Raw genomic sequence first — 14,491 nt, 5'->3', positions numbered from 1 at the left:
CCAACAACATCTGGAGGCACACTGGTTGGGAAAGGCTGTACTATAGGGTCTCAAATTTGTAATTTCCATTATTTGCACCAGTATTCAGTTCCAATACTTTTTGTGAATGGACATCCATGTTAAAGGTACAATTGCCGGAAATTAGATTATGCGTTAGGATCATTTTTTAAAAAATCTCCGCAGAGTCGTCATGAAAATAACATTCAGTTAAGCACAACATGTATCATGTTCATTTCCTCTTCCCATACATTGTGTGTTTACTTTTGATAATTTTCTTCTGTGTGCAGGGATATGACCGGTCATCATCAGCAATGCTAGCACTCAACCCTTTCAGAAATTCCAATCTAACAGAAATGTGCCTGCAAGAAATAAAGACTATTGGATATTCCAGTCCAAGGAATAGGGCCGACGGCACCAGGCAGTGCTCCGGAGAAAAGGAAACAGCCTCAGACCTCCAGTTGGGACTTGAAGCAATTGAGCAATGTGCACTGCATAAAACCCTGGAAAACCCCTGCCATGACAGGATTGATGCTAGCAGCCAACTGGAAACTGCTCACTGTGGACGGGGAACGGTTTATCCTACTTGGGTAAAGAGTCCTGACAGGACAGGTGTAAATTTCTCAATGAATTCTAATTTGAGGGACTTAACTCCTTCACACCAGTTGGAGGTGGGAGGTGGATTCCGAATAAGTGAATCAAAGTGCCTGATTCCAGATGATGCTAGAAGTGGCATGTTCATGGAAACACCTGTTTTTTGTACTTCTGAAGATGGACTTGCAGCTGGCTTTGGAAGGACTGTCAATAGTGACAACTTGATGGATGGAAATTGCACACCCCAGAATCCTCCACAAAAGAAAAAGGTTACAGCCTTACGTATAAATTCACGCTTTAATTTTTGTGTGTGTACCTTTTATGTAAGACAAAATTACATAAGGTCGTTCTATTTACTATAGGTAAATAGAAAACATTCTCAAGCGGGTTTATGATTACATCAAATTAATGTCAAGGATGCCTAAGTTTATCTAGATCATGCCCTTTCATGTTTTTCCAGCAAGAACAAAAATAAACTTTATAGTCTGTTTTTACTAGTTTAGGGGTGAGTTAATTATTTTCAGCATTGAGGAAATGCATTGTACAATATGTACTGTTGCATATATAGAATGCAGAAAGCTTTAAAGATACTTCAGTGAATTACATAACTTACTTATGATCAAACATCTCAGTCACATAAGATTTATTAGTGAACTCTCTGGAAGCACCTGATACTATAGCGTTGTTGAAGCTCAGCAAATGTGGACCAAATCAGTGCCTGGATGGAAGACCTGTAAGCCATTCTGAATTTTGCCAAAGAGATGTATGATGACAGTTTTAATGTAAAGACAATGGCTTCAATCCTAAGTTCTGTGAGCAGAGAGTTCCACTTCTGAAACAGGGCTTTCCTGCTTCCCCATTCTTTCTATGGCCCTGTCAAAAAGCTGCTTCTGAGGGAAGGGAGACCCTCTGGTGTGGTATCAGGTGTGGTACAGGAAGCTGCAGTGGGGAGAGAGAAAGGTGAACATGGGGGCACTGCCTCCTAGAAGGCAAAGTGCCTTCTGCATTCACAACAGCAACTGTGAATCTGAATTGAAACAAAAGTAGTAAAGATCAGTTTTTCTGAATTAACTGAAAGCTCAGCTACCAAAGATAGGTGAAACATTTTAAGACAAAACAAACTGTTATGAAGCACAGAGAATCTAAACACTGCTACTGCCCCAGTTAACCTGAAACTAGACTCTCCATTACAGAAGTTGCTTAGGCTATAAAAGAACATTCTGAGCAGTTATACTTCGCCAGTTATTCTAACGTAGGAAGTCCAGTACATGGCATCCCAAAATCTTTGAAATTGCTACATTTACATACAGTTCATTGGGTTGGATCAAAAGGATGCACTTTCACTTGTGAAAGATATCTTCAGTTTACAGGACTGTTTCATGTCTTGTGCCAGAGTATTGTGTTAGAAAAGTAAAACTAATCCAAATATGTTCTTGGGGTTGCACAAATGGAAGAGTAAGAACGATTAGGGAATTAACCTCTATCAGCACCATGTAAACTTTTATACAAGTGTTTGTGAAACAGTGGTAACTACTAGCAAGTCAGTTGCCTGCATTTGTACATAACGCCAAATGTAAAAGCCAAACTTTTAAGCCAACCTTATCAGGATTTACCAGGTATGAGGAGCATGTTGATACATGCTGCCTTTTTTGCTTCTCCTTCACTCCTTCGTGGGCACCAGCAGGATAAACAAACCAGAAAAACCTTGACTTCACATTGTGTCTGAACTGGGGATCATGATTTGTTGCTTCCTCAATTGCAATAGCTACAATAAGTCAGAACATCTTGGTTAAAATCAATGTGTTTGCACATAATTATTTTTCTTCATTCAAATTTTAGATTAACTTGTCTTTAAGAGCAGTAGGTATAAACATATGACTGCATCAAAAAGCAAAACAAGCCAATTGGATTATCCCAAAAACTGATGCAACCCCTTTGAAACCAGATCCATGCTTAATTTCCTTTTAGAGTTTGTAGAAATGGCACTTTTATAATAGCGTGCAAAGGAATCTCAGAGAGAGAGAGTTTATAAGAGTAGTTTAACATTTTGAGTTGAAAAATACAACTTTTTCTCCTGCTGTTTCCATAGGTTTCACTTCTAGAATACCGTAAGAGGCAACGAGAAGCCAGAAAAAGTGGCTCTAAAGCAGAAAGTTTTTCCCTTCTTACCATATCGCCACACTCTGCTGGTGGAGGAAACAACAGTGGATCTGCTGATGGGTATAACAGTAGTGAAAACGGGGAACCAACTGAGCGGGAGCACACTGCTAGCCTCCCTTTTCCATTGCCAGCCAACGATTATAGTACCACTTCAGAAGAAACAGAAAGCTGCTCTTCATCAAAAGAAGTTTCAAGTGAGAAGAATGATCCAGAGGTTCAATGGTAAACTCTTTTTTAAATAAATTGCTGTTCAATGGAGGGTTGTTACAAAGAGATGACTTTTGAACACACTCTTGAGTAATGCAAGCATCCAGATCTTCAAAATATGGTGGTACTATTTCAAACCAATTAAATTGTAACAAGCTGTTCTTGGCCCATTCATCTGGCTGATTGCAAGTACATCACAAGTGGACAGATTTAAAAGTAGTCTTAAGGCTCTTCATACATATTATGAACATAACCACATGGTACTATAAGAAGAAATGTATGCTTCAGCTCTGTAAGAGTTTGAGCACTGTTGTGGCCTTCATCCAAACAGTTCAGGGAGTAGAAGAAAGCAAATCACAACATGCTTGTATGGGAAATGCTTGCTGTTGCCTGTTCTTTTTTTTTAAAATAACCATAGTTGTGACTACTTTCACTAGAAAAGTCCATATTAGCACTGCACATTCCTTAGCTTTGGTTTAGACAGAAGCAAGGTAGTTCCTGTGAATTTTCTGACTGGTGAAGATAATTACAAGTTGTACCATGTAACAAAGTCTTGAGCAAAATTTTCTTCTGGGCAGTGAGAGGGAGGTACATTTTCAATAATAAATTCTCAAGCACGCTAAAAAATTAATTCATTATTTTTGTTTTAAAGGACTGCTTCAACTTCAGTGGAGCAAGTGAGGGAGCGAAGTTATCAGCGAGCTTTGCTTCTTAGTGATCACAGGAAAGACAAGGACTCTGGTAAGAGATCCTGAAAATGCTGTTTTAAATTTTTAGTAATTTTGTGGTTGTGTTTGGTTTGCTTCAGACTGAACAGAAAGAAATGTTGTAACTATTGTTCACCATCTGATATTTAGTACTCATCTCATTTTAGTGCAGTGGTTCAAGCTTGATTTTTATCAGTTTTGCAAGTTTAATCCATCCCACCATAGGTTTTCATAACCACTGTGTACTTCGGTTTATAGACTTGCTGTAATTCTTATTGCAGATCCTGAAAATCCTGAGCCCACAAGTGAATGTCCTTCCCCAGATACATCTCTGAAGGCTTGCAAGAGTCCTTTAAAAGTAAGCAAGGTACTTACAGAATTTTCATAGTTCGTGTGTGTGCATGCATGGCTTGAATTTCCCTGGCCACTGTAGCTTAAAATTGATGTTCTGAATTTAGTTAGAATGCTAGTATACTCAATGCTGGGCTGGATGCTGGCAAGAACTTGTATAATTAATTACGTAATTAAGATAAGCATATCAAAGCTTGTAAGTAGCAACTTCTTATCCATCTCAGTGGTGCACACCTAGAGGAGGAACAGTAGCTAATCCATTGACTAACTGTACAAGATTTTTCCAAACCAGATAGTCACTTACACTCGCTTCTGCTGACATTTTTATTAAGCACATTGGAGTCCCATTTTGCGCTTAAATATGGTTTGTTTTCCTATTACCCTCCAAAGTAAGGAGTGGTGTAGTGAACCTGGTAAAACCTCATTATTTGAACAGGCCTGCACAATTGTGCTGAGGTATGAACTAGTTTTAAATATTATTTGGCATGTTCTTAAAGGCATTAAATACAGGAATGGGATATAGCCCAATTTTTCTACTTGAAAATATTTGAAAACAGGAATGTGTTTCTTTCAGAAGCAGAAATAACTAGGGAAGCTTTTAGTATTGTATGGTACAAGGCTGCTTGTTCTATTTCATAAGACTCAACTTTTTTTTTTAAAAAAGAAAAATATATATTTCAAACAAGCCAATAATTGCTTTAAGGGGGGGAAAGTTGCCTGTGCAGAGCAGCATTTCAGAGGATATGTATATGCTTCAACCAGAAGCTACATCTGTGCTGTTCTTTTTCTTAATGTAGACTTCTTCACCGAGTCCTGTAGTTCCTGTCCAATCACTTGGGAAAACACCCACAAAACAGGATTCCCAGTGGGAGACTGCAGCAGATGTTCCAGAGGCTGAGAACACAACTCACCCCAAACCTGACCAGCAACAGAAACTGCTGACAAATAACGTCGAAGCACTTTCAAAAAACCATCAGTCCCAGCCCCATTTGCGTAGTGCAGCAGATCAACTCTCACAAAAGCTGCCTTCTGCACCATTGAAGCTACACTGTCCCCCTTCACCTCATACAGAGAATCCTCCAAAATCCTCTACTCCACACACACCTGTACAACACGGCTACCTTTCACCAAAGCCTCCTTCACAACAATTAGGATCACCATACAGACCTCATCATCCTCAGTCACCTCAAGTGGGAACACCTCAAAGAGACTCTCATAGAAGTTTTTATGCGGCAACCCAGAACCTTCAATCTAGCACCCAGCAGCAAGCCAGCGGAACACTGTTCTCACAAACATCTTCAGTATCTTACAATCAGTTTCACCAACAAAATTTGAACACTAGTGCCCCACCTCCACCCCCGCCCCCACCCCCTTCCTCTACTTATTATCAAAACCAGCAACCCCCCTCAGGAAGCTTTCAAAATTATAGTCAGTTAAAAAGTAGCATACAACCCCAACAAACTGTGTTTTCCTCTGGACCAAATCAAGCACTCGCTGGTACAACATGCCAGCAGCAAGTTTCAGGGCACCATGTAACTAGTGGGCATTTTTTGCCATCTCAGAATCCCAGTATTCACCATCAGACTTCAGCAGTCGGGGCTCCGCCACCGCCACCACCACCTCCTGCTCCAGGACCCCATCTTGTGCAGCAGCAAAGTTCTCATCAGCAGCATGCAGTGGCACATGTAGTAGGCCCAGTGCATGCAGTAGCAGTGGCTGCTGGGTCACACATTCATTCTCAAGCTGCTGGTCATCATCTGCCGCCACCACCGCCACCGCCTGGTCCCCTTCCTCACCATCATCCTACTCATCCCACAACAGGTCATCAAGGTTTGCAAGCACAACACCAGCATGTAGTAAATTCAGCGCCGCCGCCGCCACCACCACCGCCACCCTCCAACGTTTTAGCCTCTGGGCATCACACAGCATCAGCGCAAGGACTGCATCATCCATCTCACCAAGGCCCCCCACTTTTTCCTTCAAGCGCTCACTCAACAGTATCTTCTTACCCATCACAACCTCCACATCATACACCTTTGGGACCTGGACCTCAGCATCAGCCTGCTGGTACAGGACCTCATTGTTCACTCCCAGGTCAGGGTCCTCACATTCAACCTCAAGGACCAAACAGTATTCCAACACCTACAGCTTCAGGGTTCTGTCCTCATCCTGGCTCTGTTTCCCTTCCTCATGGTGTGCAAGGACCTCAGCAGGCATCTCCAGTGCCTGGGCAAATACCGATTCACAGAGCACAGGTGCCACCAACATTTCAAAACAATTATCATGGTTCAGGGTGGCATTAAAATTGACCCCTTCTAAACATTTTAAAAATGTTCTGTAAAAAACTGTATATTTCATATGTACCTGTTGAAGGTACTTTTTAAAGCTTGTACATGATACTTTGTATAAAAGTAAACACCAGTGCGCACGCGCTCTCGTATTCTTTCCATTTTTGCTTTTAAAAAATTCCTGAAACTGTGCCAATGAGCCAGTCTTAGGCATTTTTTTATTTTTTATGTGAACATTCCAGCTGTTTGTTCTGGCAGTAGATTTGATGCTGCATAACTTTAAATTTTATTGTTGCAGTTAAATTCATTTAGTGAATGTTTTCTATATTTACTTTTTATACATATGTAATTAAAGTACACAGCTAAGTGATGGCACTAACAGGTTTTTCATCTGTCACAGTTTTTGTGTGCATATAGATAGAAAATGCAATACAGATTTTTATAGTTTGGTGTGTACATGGCTCTTATTTCAACAGTTATTTGCAGACATTGTAATTTAATGTATAGATTGTTTCTAATGTCTCTTACAAGTGCTGTAAATACTGTTTCTTTTGCGTGTAAAACTGCTTAATGCTTCTCATTTGATATAGTATTGTATATATAAGTCTTTTGCAAAAGCGTGTGATCTTTGTGGAAGTAGTACAGTATATGAACTTTAATTTTTTTTATATACTGTCACATTGCAGCACTGGTTGGGCATTTTAATTCATGTTAATAAATCACAATTATGTCAGTTTTAACAACCTGTCCTGATAATGTGCTGTTTTAAGAAAAATGTTATTGAAACCATTGTGATGAGCATGACATTCTGAGGAACACTAATCCTAAAGAACCATAACAACTGTCTCTACAACTGCGCAGGATCCTGGTCAAGCACAGGAGGATGTCTCACCCTCCCAGGAAAAACCATTTATGTAAACCTCTCAAGTATTGCTACTGCAGTTCTAATTAGAATCCCATATCTTCGTACACAAAGAGACCACTGCCTGATTGCAGCAGTACCATACTAAATTGAGGGCCAATGAGAAATTGCCACCAAAGCAGTATCAATGGCTGCTCTCACAAGGTGGGTGGGGTCGATGCATCTGCTGCCACCTACTATGGTAGTATACTGGAAGAGGGGCACTTACGCTGTTGGGGAAGAAATTGTAAAATTAAATATTTTAGGACTAGTTAGCCTGTTGACCCAAAGGACTTTTAAGATAGACATTTGGCAGTCACACACTGTTACATGTAGGATTGCTGTCATGAGATGCAGCAAACTGAGCGTTAAGCAAGCTGTAGAGCAAAGTATGTATTTTCCCCAGGTAGCATGCCATCAAGTGGGTAATTGCGCCATCTAGCGCCCAAAGGCAAGAATGCACTGAAGTCAAGATCCAGGGCCACCATGTCCCTCCCACTCCAGTTCATTCTTGCCTTCGTCCAAGGCTAGTCATATCTCTATAGCATGAGGAATTCATTTAGGAGTTTGTGTTATTGTGTGTTTGTGTGAACGTGTGTGTGTGAAGAGGTGTGCGAGACTGGGGGCCTTTCTAGGTTTCCCTATCTATATTTTGGCTTGGTACATCCTTTCTTTTTCCAGCCTTTGTTTTTCTCTCCTTTCCCTTCGAATCCTCCTAAGGTGGTGGTGTGGTGTTTGTTTCCCCCCGCCCGCCTTTTTCCTATTTTTACCCTGTTTTTTCTTCTGCTTGCAGTGGCCGCTTTTTGCGACTGTTGCTTTTTCTCCCCCACCGGGAGCTCGGCTGCAGCTTCTGCCTCCCGGCTTGTTGAGAGCTCCTTTTGAGCGCTGGCTGCTGCCATTTCCCCTTAGCCCTCAGGAGCTCACGGTGCAACTTTTTGTGCCATATTGAACCAAGACCATTTCTTTTGGCACCCTGCCTGGACAGTGCATAGTAGCAGTACTGCACCTTACCATTGTGTGGGTTTATCTAGCTGTTTCGTGCCATACTGAATCAAGACCTTTTCCCCTAGTCTGGATAGTGCTCACGAGCAATACCGCACCCTACCCATTGTGTGCATGTATCTGACTCCATTATTGGCATACTGCACCATCAGATTTATTGGTTTGCCCTTGCTTGCTCAGTGTGCAGGAGCAATACTGCACCTTACCCATTGTGTGTGTGTATCTAGCTCTTTGACAATGGCAGAGCAGCGAACAGAGGCAGCGCAGCCACAAAGCACAAGCACTCCAGGCTCCACTCCAAGGCTGTCGCCACAACTAAGCACATATCTACCCATAGCGCTTCCAAACGAGCCTGATACGTCTCAGTCCTGGCCTCTGAGGCGCATGGTCAGGAGGTGTTATCTACGCTTTTTCACTCACCTACTGATTCAGCTGAGGAGGACTTTGAAGGGTTTCCCAGCCAAACAACCTTAGAATACCCATCTCATTCAATGACAACAGCTTTTCGCCATTCTGATATTCCTGTTCAGCCACATCTGCCTCCACAAGGACAGACGGTACCCCCTGATCTGCCTTTGGGGGTTACAGCTGACCAGAATTTCTGCCCCAGTTGTGAGATATTCTGGGGTTTCTTTCTCAAGCACAGTCTTTGCCTCAGACCAATATATCACCTCAGCAAGCTGTTCACCGGCAGTCCAGCTCCACAGCGCTTCATGGCTGTAACAATGAGGTTCTGCCCTCCTCTCCAAATCCTTTTGATGTTCCTAGAGGCAGACTTCACGGTGAACCCTCAGAGATGGAGGATTATTTGCCCTTTATGCAGGCAGAAGTTGATGGATGGAGTGGGGACTCTGATCTGGAGGAGGACTATTCCTTTCGCCTTTTTGACTCTGCTGATTACCTTCCTCTCTGCCGTAAAGTTATGGACACCCTTGGTATCCTACCTTTACAGCCGCAAGATACCACCCCTCCGGTGAAAGGGGCCAGAGTCCTCAAGTCTCCCAGGTTGGTGGATTTCTCTATACCTGTGCCAGACCCCATCAACAAGCTGGCCAAGGAGGAATGGATCAGCCCACTGCACCCACATCGCTTCTCGCCTTTAGCTAACAGACTCTATTCCTTGGCCTCTGAATTCATGTCCTTCCTGAATGTCCCGGGAGTGGATCAGCCAATTTCAAATTTGGTGTCCAGGTCTCCTCCCGAAAGGAGACTCTCAGTTTAAAGACCCTTCTGAACAACGGTTGGACTTTGCGTAAGAACCATGAAGCCACCGCCTATTCCATGCAGGCCTCTACTGCTGCGTCTTATCTTCTCAAGGGCCTCTATGATGTGGCTGGATAACCTTTTGGATGATCCCAATCTGGATCCAGCCAAACTACGAAAGAGTCTCCTTAAGTTACACAAAGCGGCTGCATTTGTGGCGGACGCCACTCTGGACAAAACCCACCAAGGAGCACAGGCCTTGGCTGTGGAAATAGTGGCTTGGAGAACTCTCTGGCTCTGACACTGGGATGCTGACGCCACAGCCAGAGCCAGCTTGTCTAGAGCTTCATACTTGGGAACCTTGCTGTTTGGAGAGGAAGCTCTTAAAGCAGTTTTGGTAGACCCTAAAGCCAGCTTTAGCCATAGGCAGGAGATGACTGCAGACCATTTTGAAAGTTTGCCCCATATCGTTCTTTCCAGCCCTTCGGGGGGCACGGCCTGGGGGGCAAGGCCGTGATTCCTGATTTCCGCTCCTCCAGGGCACCCTGGCACAAACAGCAATTCCAGGGCAGAGCTCAATACCAGGGAAGACAAGGTCCTTTGCCTTCATCATACGGTAGAGGAGTGCGTCAGATTAGACAATTCTGACATCATCCCTATTGGAGGCAGGCTACTCCTCTACGCAAGGTCCTGGCTCACCTTAACACAGGTCTCTTCGGTCAGAAATATCTTCTCCCACGGCTACAACATAGAGTTTTGGTTGACTCTCCTGGACAGATTTCACCCCTCTCCCGTCTTCAGTTCTCAGGAGCAGTGGAGGGTCATGTGGGAAGTGATAGGTCATCACCTCGACATAGTCACAATAGAACCAGTACCACCAGCAGAAAGATTGGAGGGCGTTTACTCCATCTTGTTTGCGGTTCCTAAGCGAGATCAGTCGTGGAGGGCGGTCTTAGCCCTCAAGTTTGTCAACTGCTTTGTGAAGTACCGTCGGTTCAAAATGGAGTCCCTGGCATCAATCGTAGAGGTTCTGCAAGAAGGGGACTTTCTGGCATCCATCGACCTGAAAGAAGCATACCTGCACGTCCCGATCTGTCCTGCCCACAGACAGTTCCTGAGATTTACATCAGGCCAGCATCATTTTCAGTACCGGGCCTTGCTGTTCGGCCTTGCATTGGCTCCACAGATATTCACCAAGATGATGGTCACCCTGGTGGCTTACCTCCGGACCCAGGGGGTCCATATTTACCCTTACGCGGACGACCTTGTTAGTTCAGGTGGATTCCAGGGACCTGGCTCTGACAGGTCTGCTACACTCTCGTGGTTCTAAGGACACATGGTTGGCTAGTCAACATCGAAAAGAGTCATCTAGAGCCAGCTCAGCAGCTGCAGCATCTGGGAGCAATAGTGGATGCTGCGCAGTCCATGGTCTTCCTGTCTCCAGTGCATATCACAACCAATCGAAACATGGCAACTCTGCTGATGCAACGCTCAAAGATGGACGTAATGTTTCGGGAAAAAGTCCTTGGGACATTAGTCTCCACCATTCACATCATACCATGGGCTCATAATCACACTCGGCCACTCCAGTGGGCCCTATTACCATTACAGGTGGACATTGCCAATTCCAACCATTGTGTGATACACTTGACTCCTTCACTGCGTGCATCTGTCCACTGGTGGGCAGCCACTCAACACCTCAGCAGAGGTACTCCATTCCGGGAGCCAGACAGATCTATAATAACCACAGTTGCCAGCCTGACTGGCTAGGGGCCCCACTGCAATTTGCTCTTGTCCAAGGGGTGTGGTCCACAGTGGAGCAATGTCAGAACATCAACTGGCTGGAACAAAGAGCTGTCCATCTGGCTCTGCGACATTTCCAGCCAATCTTGAAGCTGGAGCATGTGCTAATCTGGACAGACAACAAATGGGTAAAATCACATTTGAACAGGCAGGGGAGAACCAGGTCTCAACTTCTCCAGACAGAGGCGACCCGAATCTTCAACTGGGCCGAGGATCATCTTCCATCACTGAGGGCAGAGCATCTCAGTGGGGTTCTGAATATAACGGCCAATTGGCTCAGCAGGCAGCACATGAGCCCTGGAGAGTGGAAACTTCATCCTGTGGTGTTTGACCTTCTTCAGTGTCGGTTCCGCAATCTCTCAGTGGACCTCTTCGCCTCGAGTTGCAATTGCCAGCTGTCCCGCTACTTCTCGAGGTATCTGGAATCAACGGTGGAATCAGTAGATGCACTGATAACACTCTGGCCAGACGACCTGTTGTACGCCTTCCCCCAATACCTCTTCTGGGCAGGATGCTGAGGAAACTGCGATGCGAAGGGGCTCAACTGGTCCTGCTAGCCCCATACTGGCCTCGCTGACTGTGGTTCTCGGACCTTCTCTGTCAGTAACAGAACCCTGGAGGTTGCCTGTCAGGCCGGATCTTCTCTCACAGGGACCGATCTGGCATCCTGATCCCGACTGGTTGAGTCTGATGGCTTGGCATTTGAACAGAGGCAGCTGAGTTCCACAGGGCTACCTCAAGGAGTAGTTGACACAATTCTGGCATATAGGAGGCCGTCAACAAATTGTATATACCGGAGTACCTAGCTTGCATTTTTGAACTGGTGCATGTCCCAGGGCTTCTTACCTTCGTGAGTCACTGCACAACAGGTTTTGCAGTTCCTGTATAGAAGGCTGAAAATGGGTCTAAAAGCGAACACACTGTGTCGTCATGCCTCTACTATCTCCTCAGTTCTATCAGTCTCTTTGTCTGCTGCACCCTTGGGCTTACACCCACTTATCAAACATTTTTTGAGAGGGGCTACCCTCCTTTCTCCGGCTGTGCGTCACCATTTTCCTTCATGGAGTCTGCCAAAGGTTCTACAAGTCCTGCAGCGCCCTCCATTTGAACCTCTTGCTTCAGTACCACTGCAACTGTTACCCTTCAAAGTCCTGTTTCTGGTGGCAATTACATCAGTGAGAAGGGTCTCAGAGTTGGGAGCTTTGTCATTGGCCTGCCATCTCTGCATTTTCCATAAGGACTCAGTAGCATTGAGGCCAGATCCATCTTTTTGTCCCAAGGTCAGCTCAGTATTCCATTGGAACCAAGACAGTGTTCTTCCCTCATTCTGTCCGAAGCCTGTCCATCCATCAGAGAAGGTCTGGCACTCGCTAGATGTTCACAGAGCTCTCAAGATCTATCTGTCTTAAACCCAAGATATAAGACTAATGGAGTCATTATTTGTATCCTTTCACCCAAGGACCATAGGAAAAAGGTAGCTAAATCCACTTTGTTGTGTTGGTTGCACGCCTGTATTATACTAGCATATGAGTCACTTAACCTTCCAGTGCCGACTAAGATAACAGTGCATTCCACCAGGTCAGTTGCTACTACAGCTGCCTTCGCAACCAACGCACCTCTTGCAGATATCTGTAGAGCGGCTATATGGTCTACTCCAGACTCCTTTATTAAGCATTATAAGATAGACTGCTACGCTTCTGCTGACACTTCTTTTGGGAGGCATGTTCTGCAACAGGTTACTTCACATGACTAATCAGTGGGTGGTCCCTCCCTATTAGGGCTGCTTTGGTACATCCCACATGATGGCATGCTACCTGGGGGGGAAAAGGACCATTGGTCTCACCTGAAGGGTGGTTTTCCCTGGTATGCCATCACGGCCCTCCCTGTTGGAGGATTCTGGGGTGTTTTTTTACCATTTTTAAAGCATTGTTATTCCACGTTATTTGATACATTAAGTCAAGATCTTTTGTTATGTTAGGAATGTACTTGTTGCTCCTACGCGGTTGGTTCCTGTATTTTCCTTGCTGGTAGGCGGGTCAGCCATTATAACCTTTCAGATATCCCACTTCAGACTCGCCGTGAATGAACTGGAGTGGGAGGGGCATGGTGGCCCTGGATCTTGACTTCAGTGCATTCTTGTCTTCGGATGCTAGATGGCGCAATTACCCACGTGATGGCATGATACCTGGGAAAACCACCCTTCAGGTGAGACCAATGGTCCGTTCTCTAACATTCTATGGTCGGTTTACTGAACCAAGCACCACAAATATATCTGAGACTATAATGGGCAGGCTAATGCATAACACGTTTTATACACTAGCCACCGCACAGAGATCTTGCTGTGCTTCTGGTGTTGATAAAACTGGGTAGAACAGAAATCTCACCCTTGATAAGCTCTCAAATACAGGATTTGTCCCCTCATCTGCTTCACCAATAGATGAAAATGATAAAGCGCTTCTGAATAATATTGGTTATGTACACAGGTTTACTAAAGGCAAAATTTCTTCCACTTACACTGCGGCTAGTAGTACTCCCATAACAGCAGATAGATGTTCATATGGAAAAAAATGTTTAGCCTATGACAGTGATAAACTGGTTGTAATTTTTGACCCTTGCAAGTATTTTAACGTATTAGTTCTTCAGTTATTTTCTCAAAGCTAAGAACCTGTTTCCAGCATATTCAAATAGTAAAACAGATATGACAAGAGAGGCACAATATTTTACGTGCAGCATGTGAAATTGCTATTTTTTAAAAAGTCAGTTTAACCATTCAGGGTTCTTTTCCAGTGATACTAGTGTTAACACTGACCTGTGCATTCCTATATTGGGTACATCCTGTTATTCTCATGAGAGAATTTAGCATTTGCCAATGCTAAATGCTAATGTCACATGCCTCAGAAATTTAAACATTTTCCACATATGAACTGCAGCACAGCTGTAACTTTAAATATAACAATGCAGAACATCTATTCTAAAAAGTAAGTGGCTGTAAATTACTTTTAGTAGACACTTTTCTTTTTATGTATTTATTTCAAGCCCAGTATCAGCCATGTTGACATAATGCCCATCACTCAGTTTACATCAAATAACAGATTCTCTCACACATGATAAAGTAGCCGTCCTGTAAATGCTGGATGAGACAGCACCATGCATACACATGGGGCTAACTTGTCTAATGCTGGAAAACACTTGCAGCCTCCACATCCTGGAATCCCAGCTGAAAGAGTGGGAGACAACTGTAATGCTGCTTTTTATATTGCCCAACACCTATCACAGCA

General features: G+C 44.1%; 1 protein-coding gene across 6 annotated transcripts in view; it reads left to right on the top strand.

Annotated features, from left to right (window-relative positions):
- Positions 1-7,032, top strand: part of KMT2E (lysine methyltransferase 2E (inactive)) — a 77,003-nt gene extending 69,971 nt beyond the window's left edge. For 4 of the 6 annotated variants that reach the window (XM_061640427.1, XM_061640429.1, XM_061640430.1 and 1 more), the window contains 5 exons: positions 288-860; positions 2,681-2,973; positions 3,611-3,699; positions 3,947-4,032; positions 4,814-7,032. In XM_061640427.1, coding sequence (XP_061496411.1) covers positions 288-860; positions 2,681-2,973; positions 3,611-3,699; positions 3,947-4,032; positions 4,814-6,319 — 2,547 coding nt within the window. In that variant the 3' untranslated portion in view covers positions 6,320-7,032. Of the gene's footprint in view, positions 1-287; positions 861-2,680; positions 2,974-3,610; positions 3,700-3,946; positions 4,033-4,813 lie in introns of those variants that run through there. The other 2 variants (XM_061640428.1, XM_061640432.1) reach the window with 2 other exon arrangements.
- The last annotated feature ends 7,459 nt before the right edge of the window (positions 7,033-14,491 follow it).

The sequence above is a fragment of the Rhineura floridana genome, chromosome 8 (assembly GCF_030035675.1).
Source record: "Rhineura floridana isolate rRhiFlo1 chromosome 8, rRhiFlo1.hap2, whole genome shotgun sequence".
Taxonomy (NCBI): domain Eukaryota; kingdom Metazoa; phylum Chordata; class Lepidosauria; order Squamata; family Rhineuridae; genus Rhineura; species Rhineura floridana.
The sequence above is the reverse complement of the archived record's forward strand: the minus strand, read 5'-3'. Positions and strand labels throughout refer to the sequence as shown.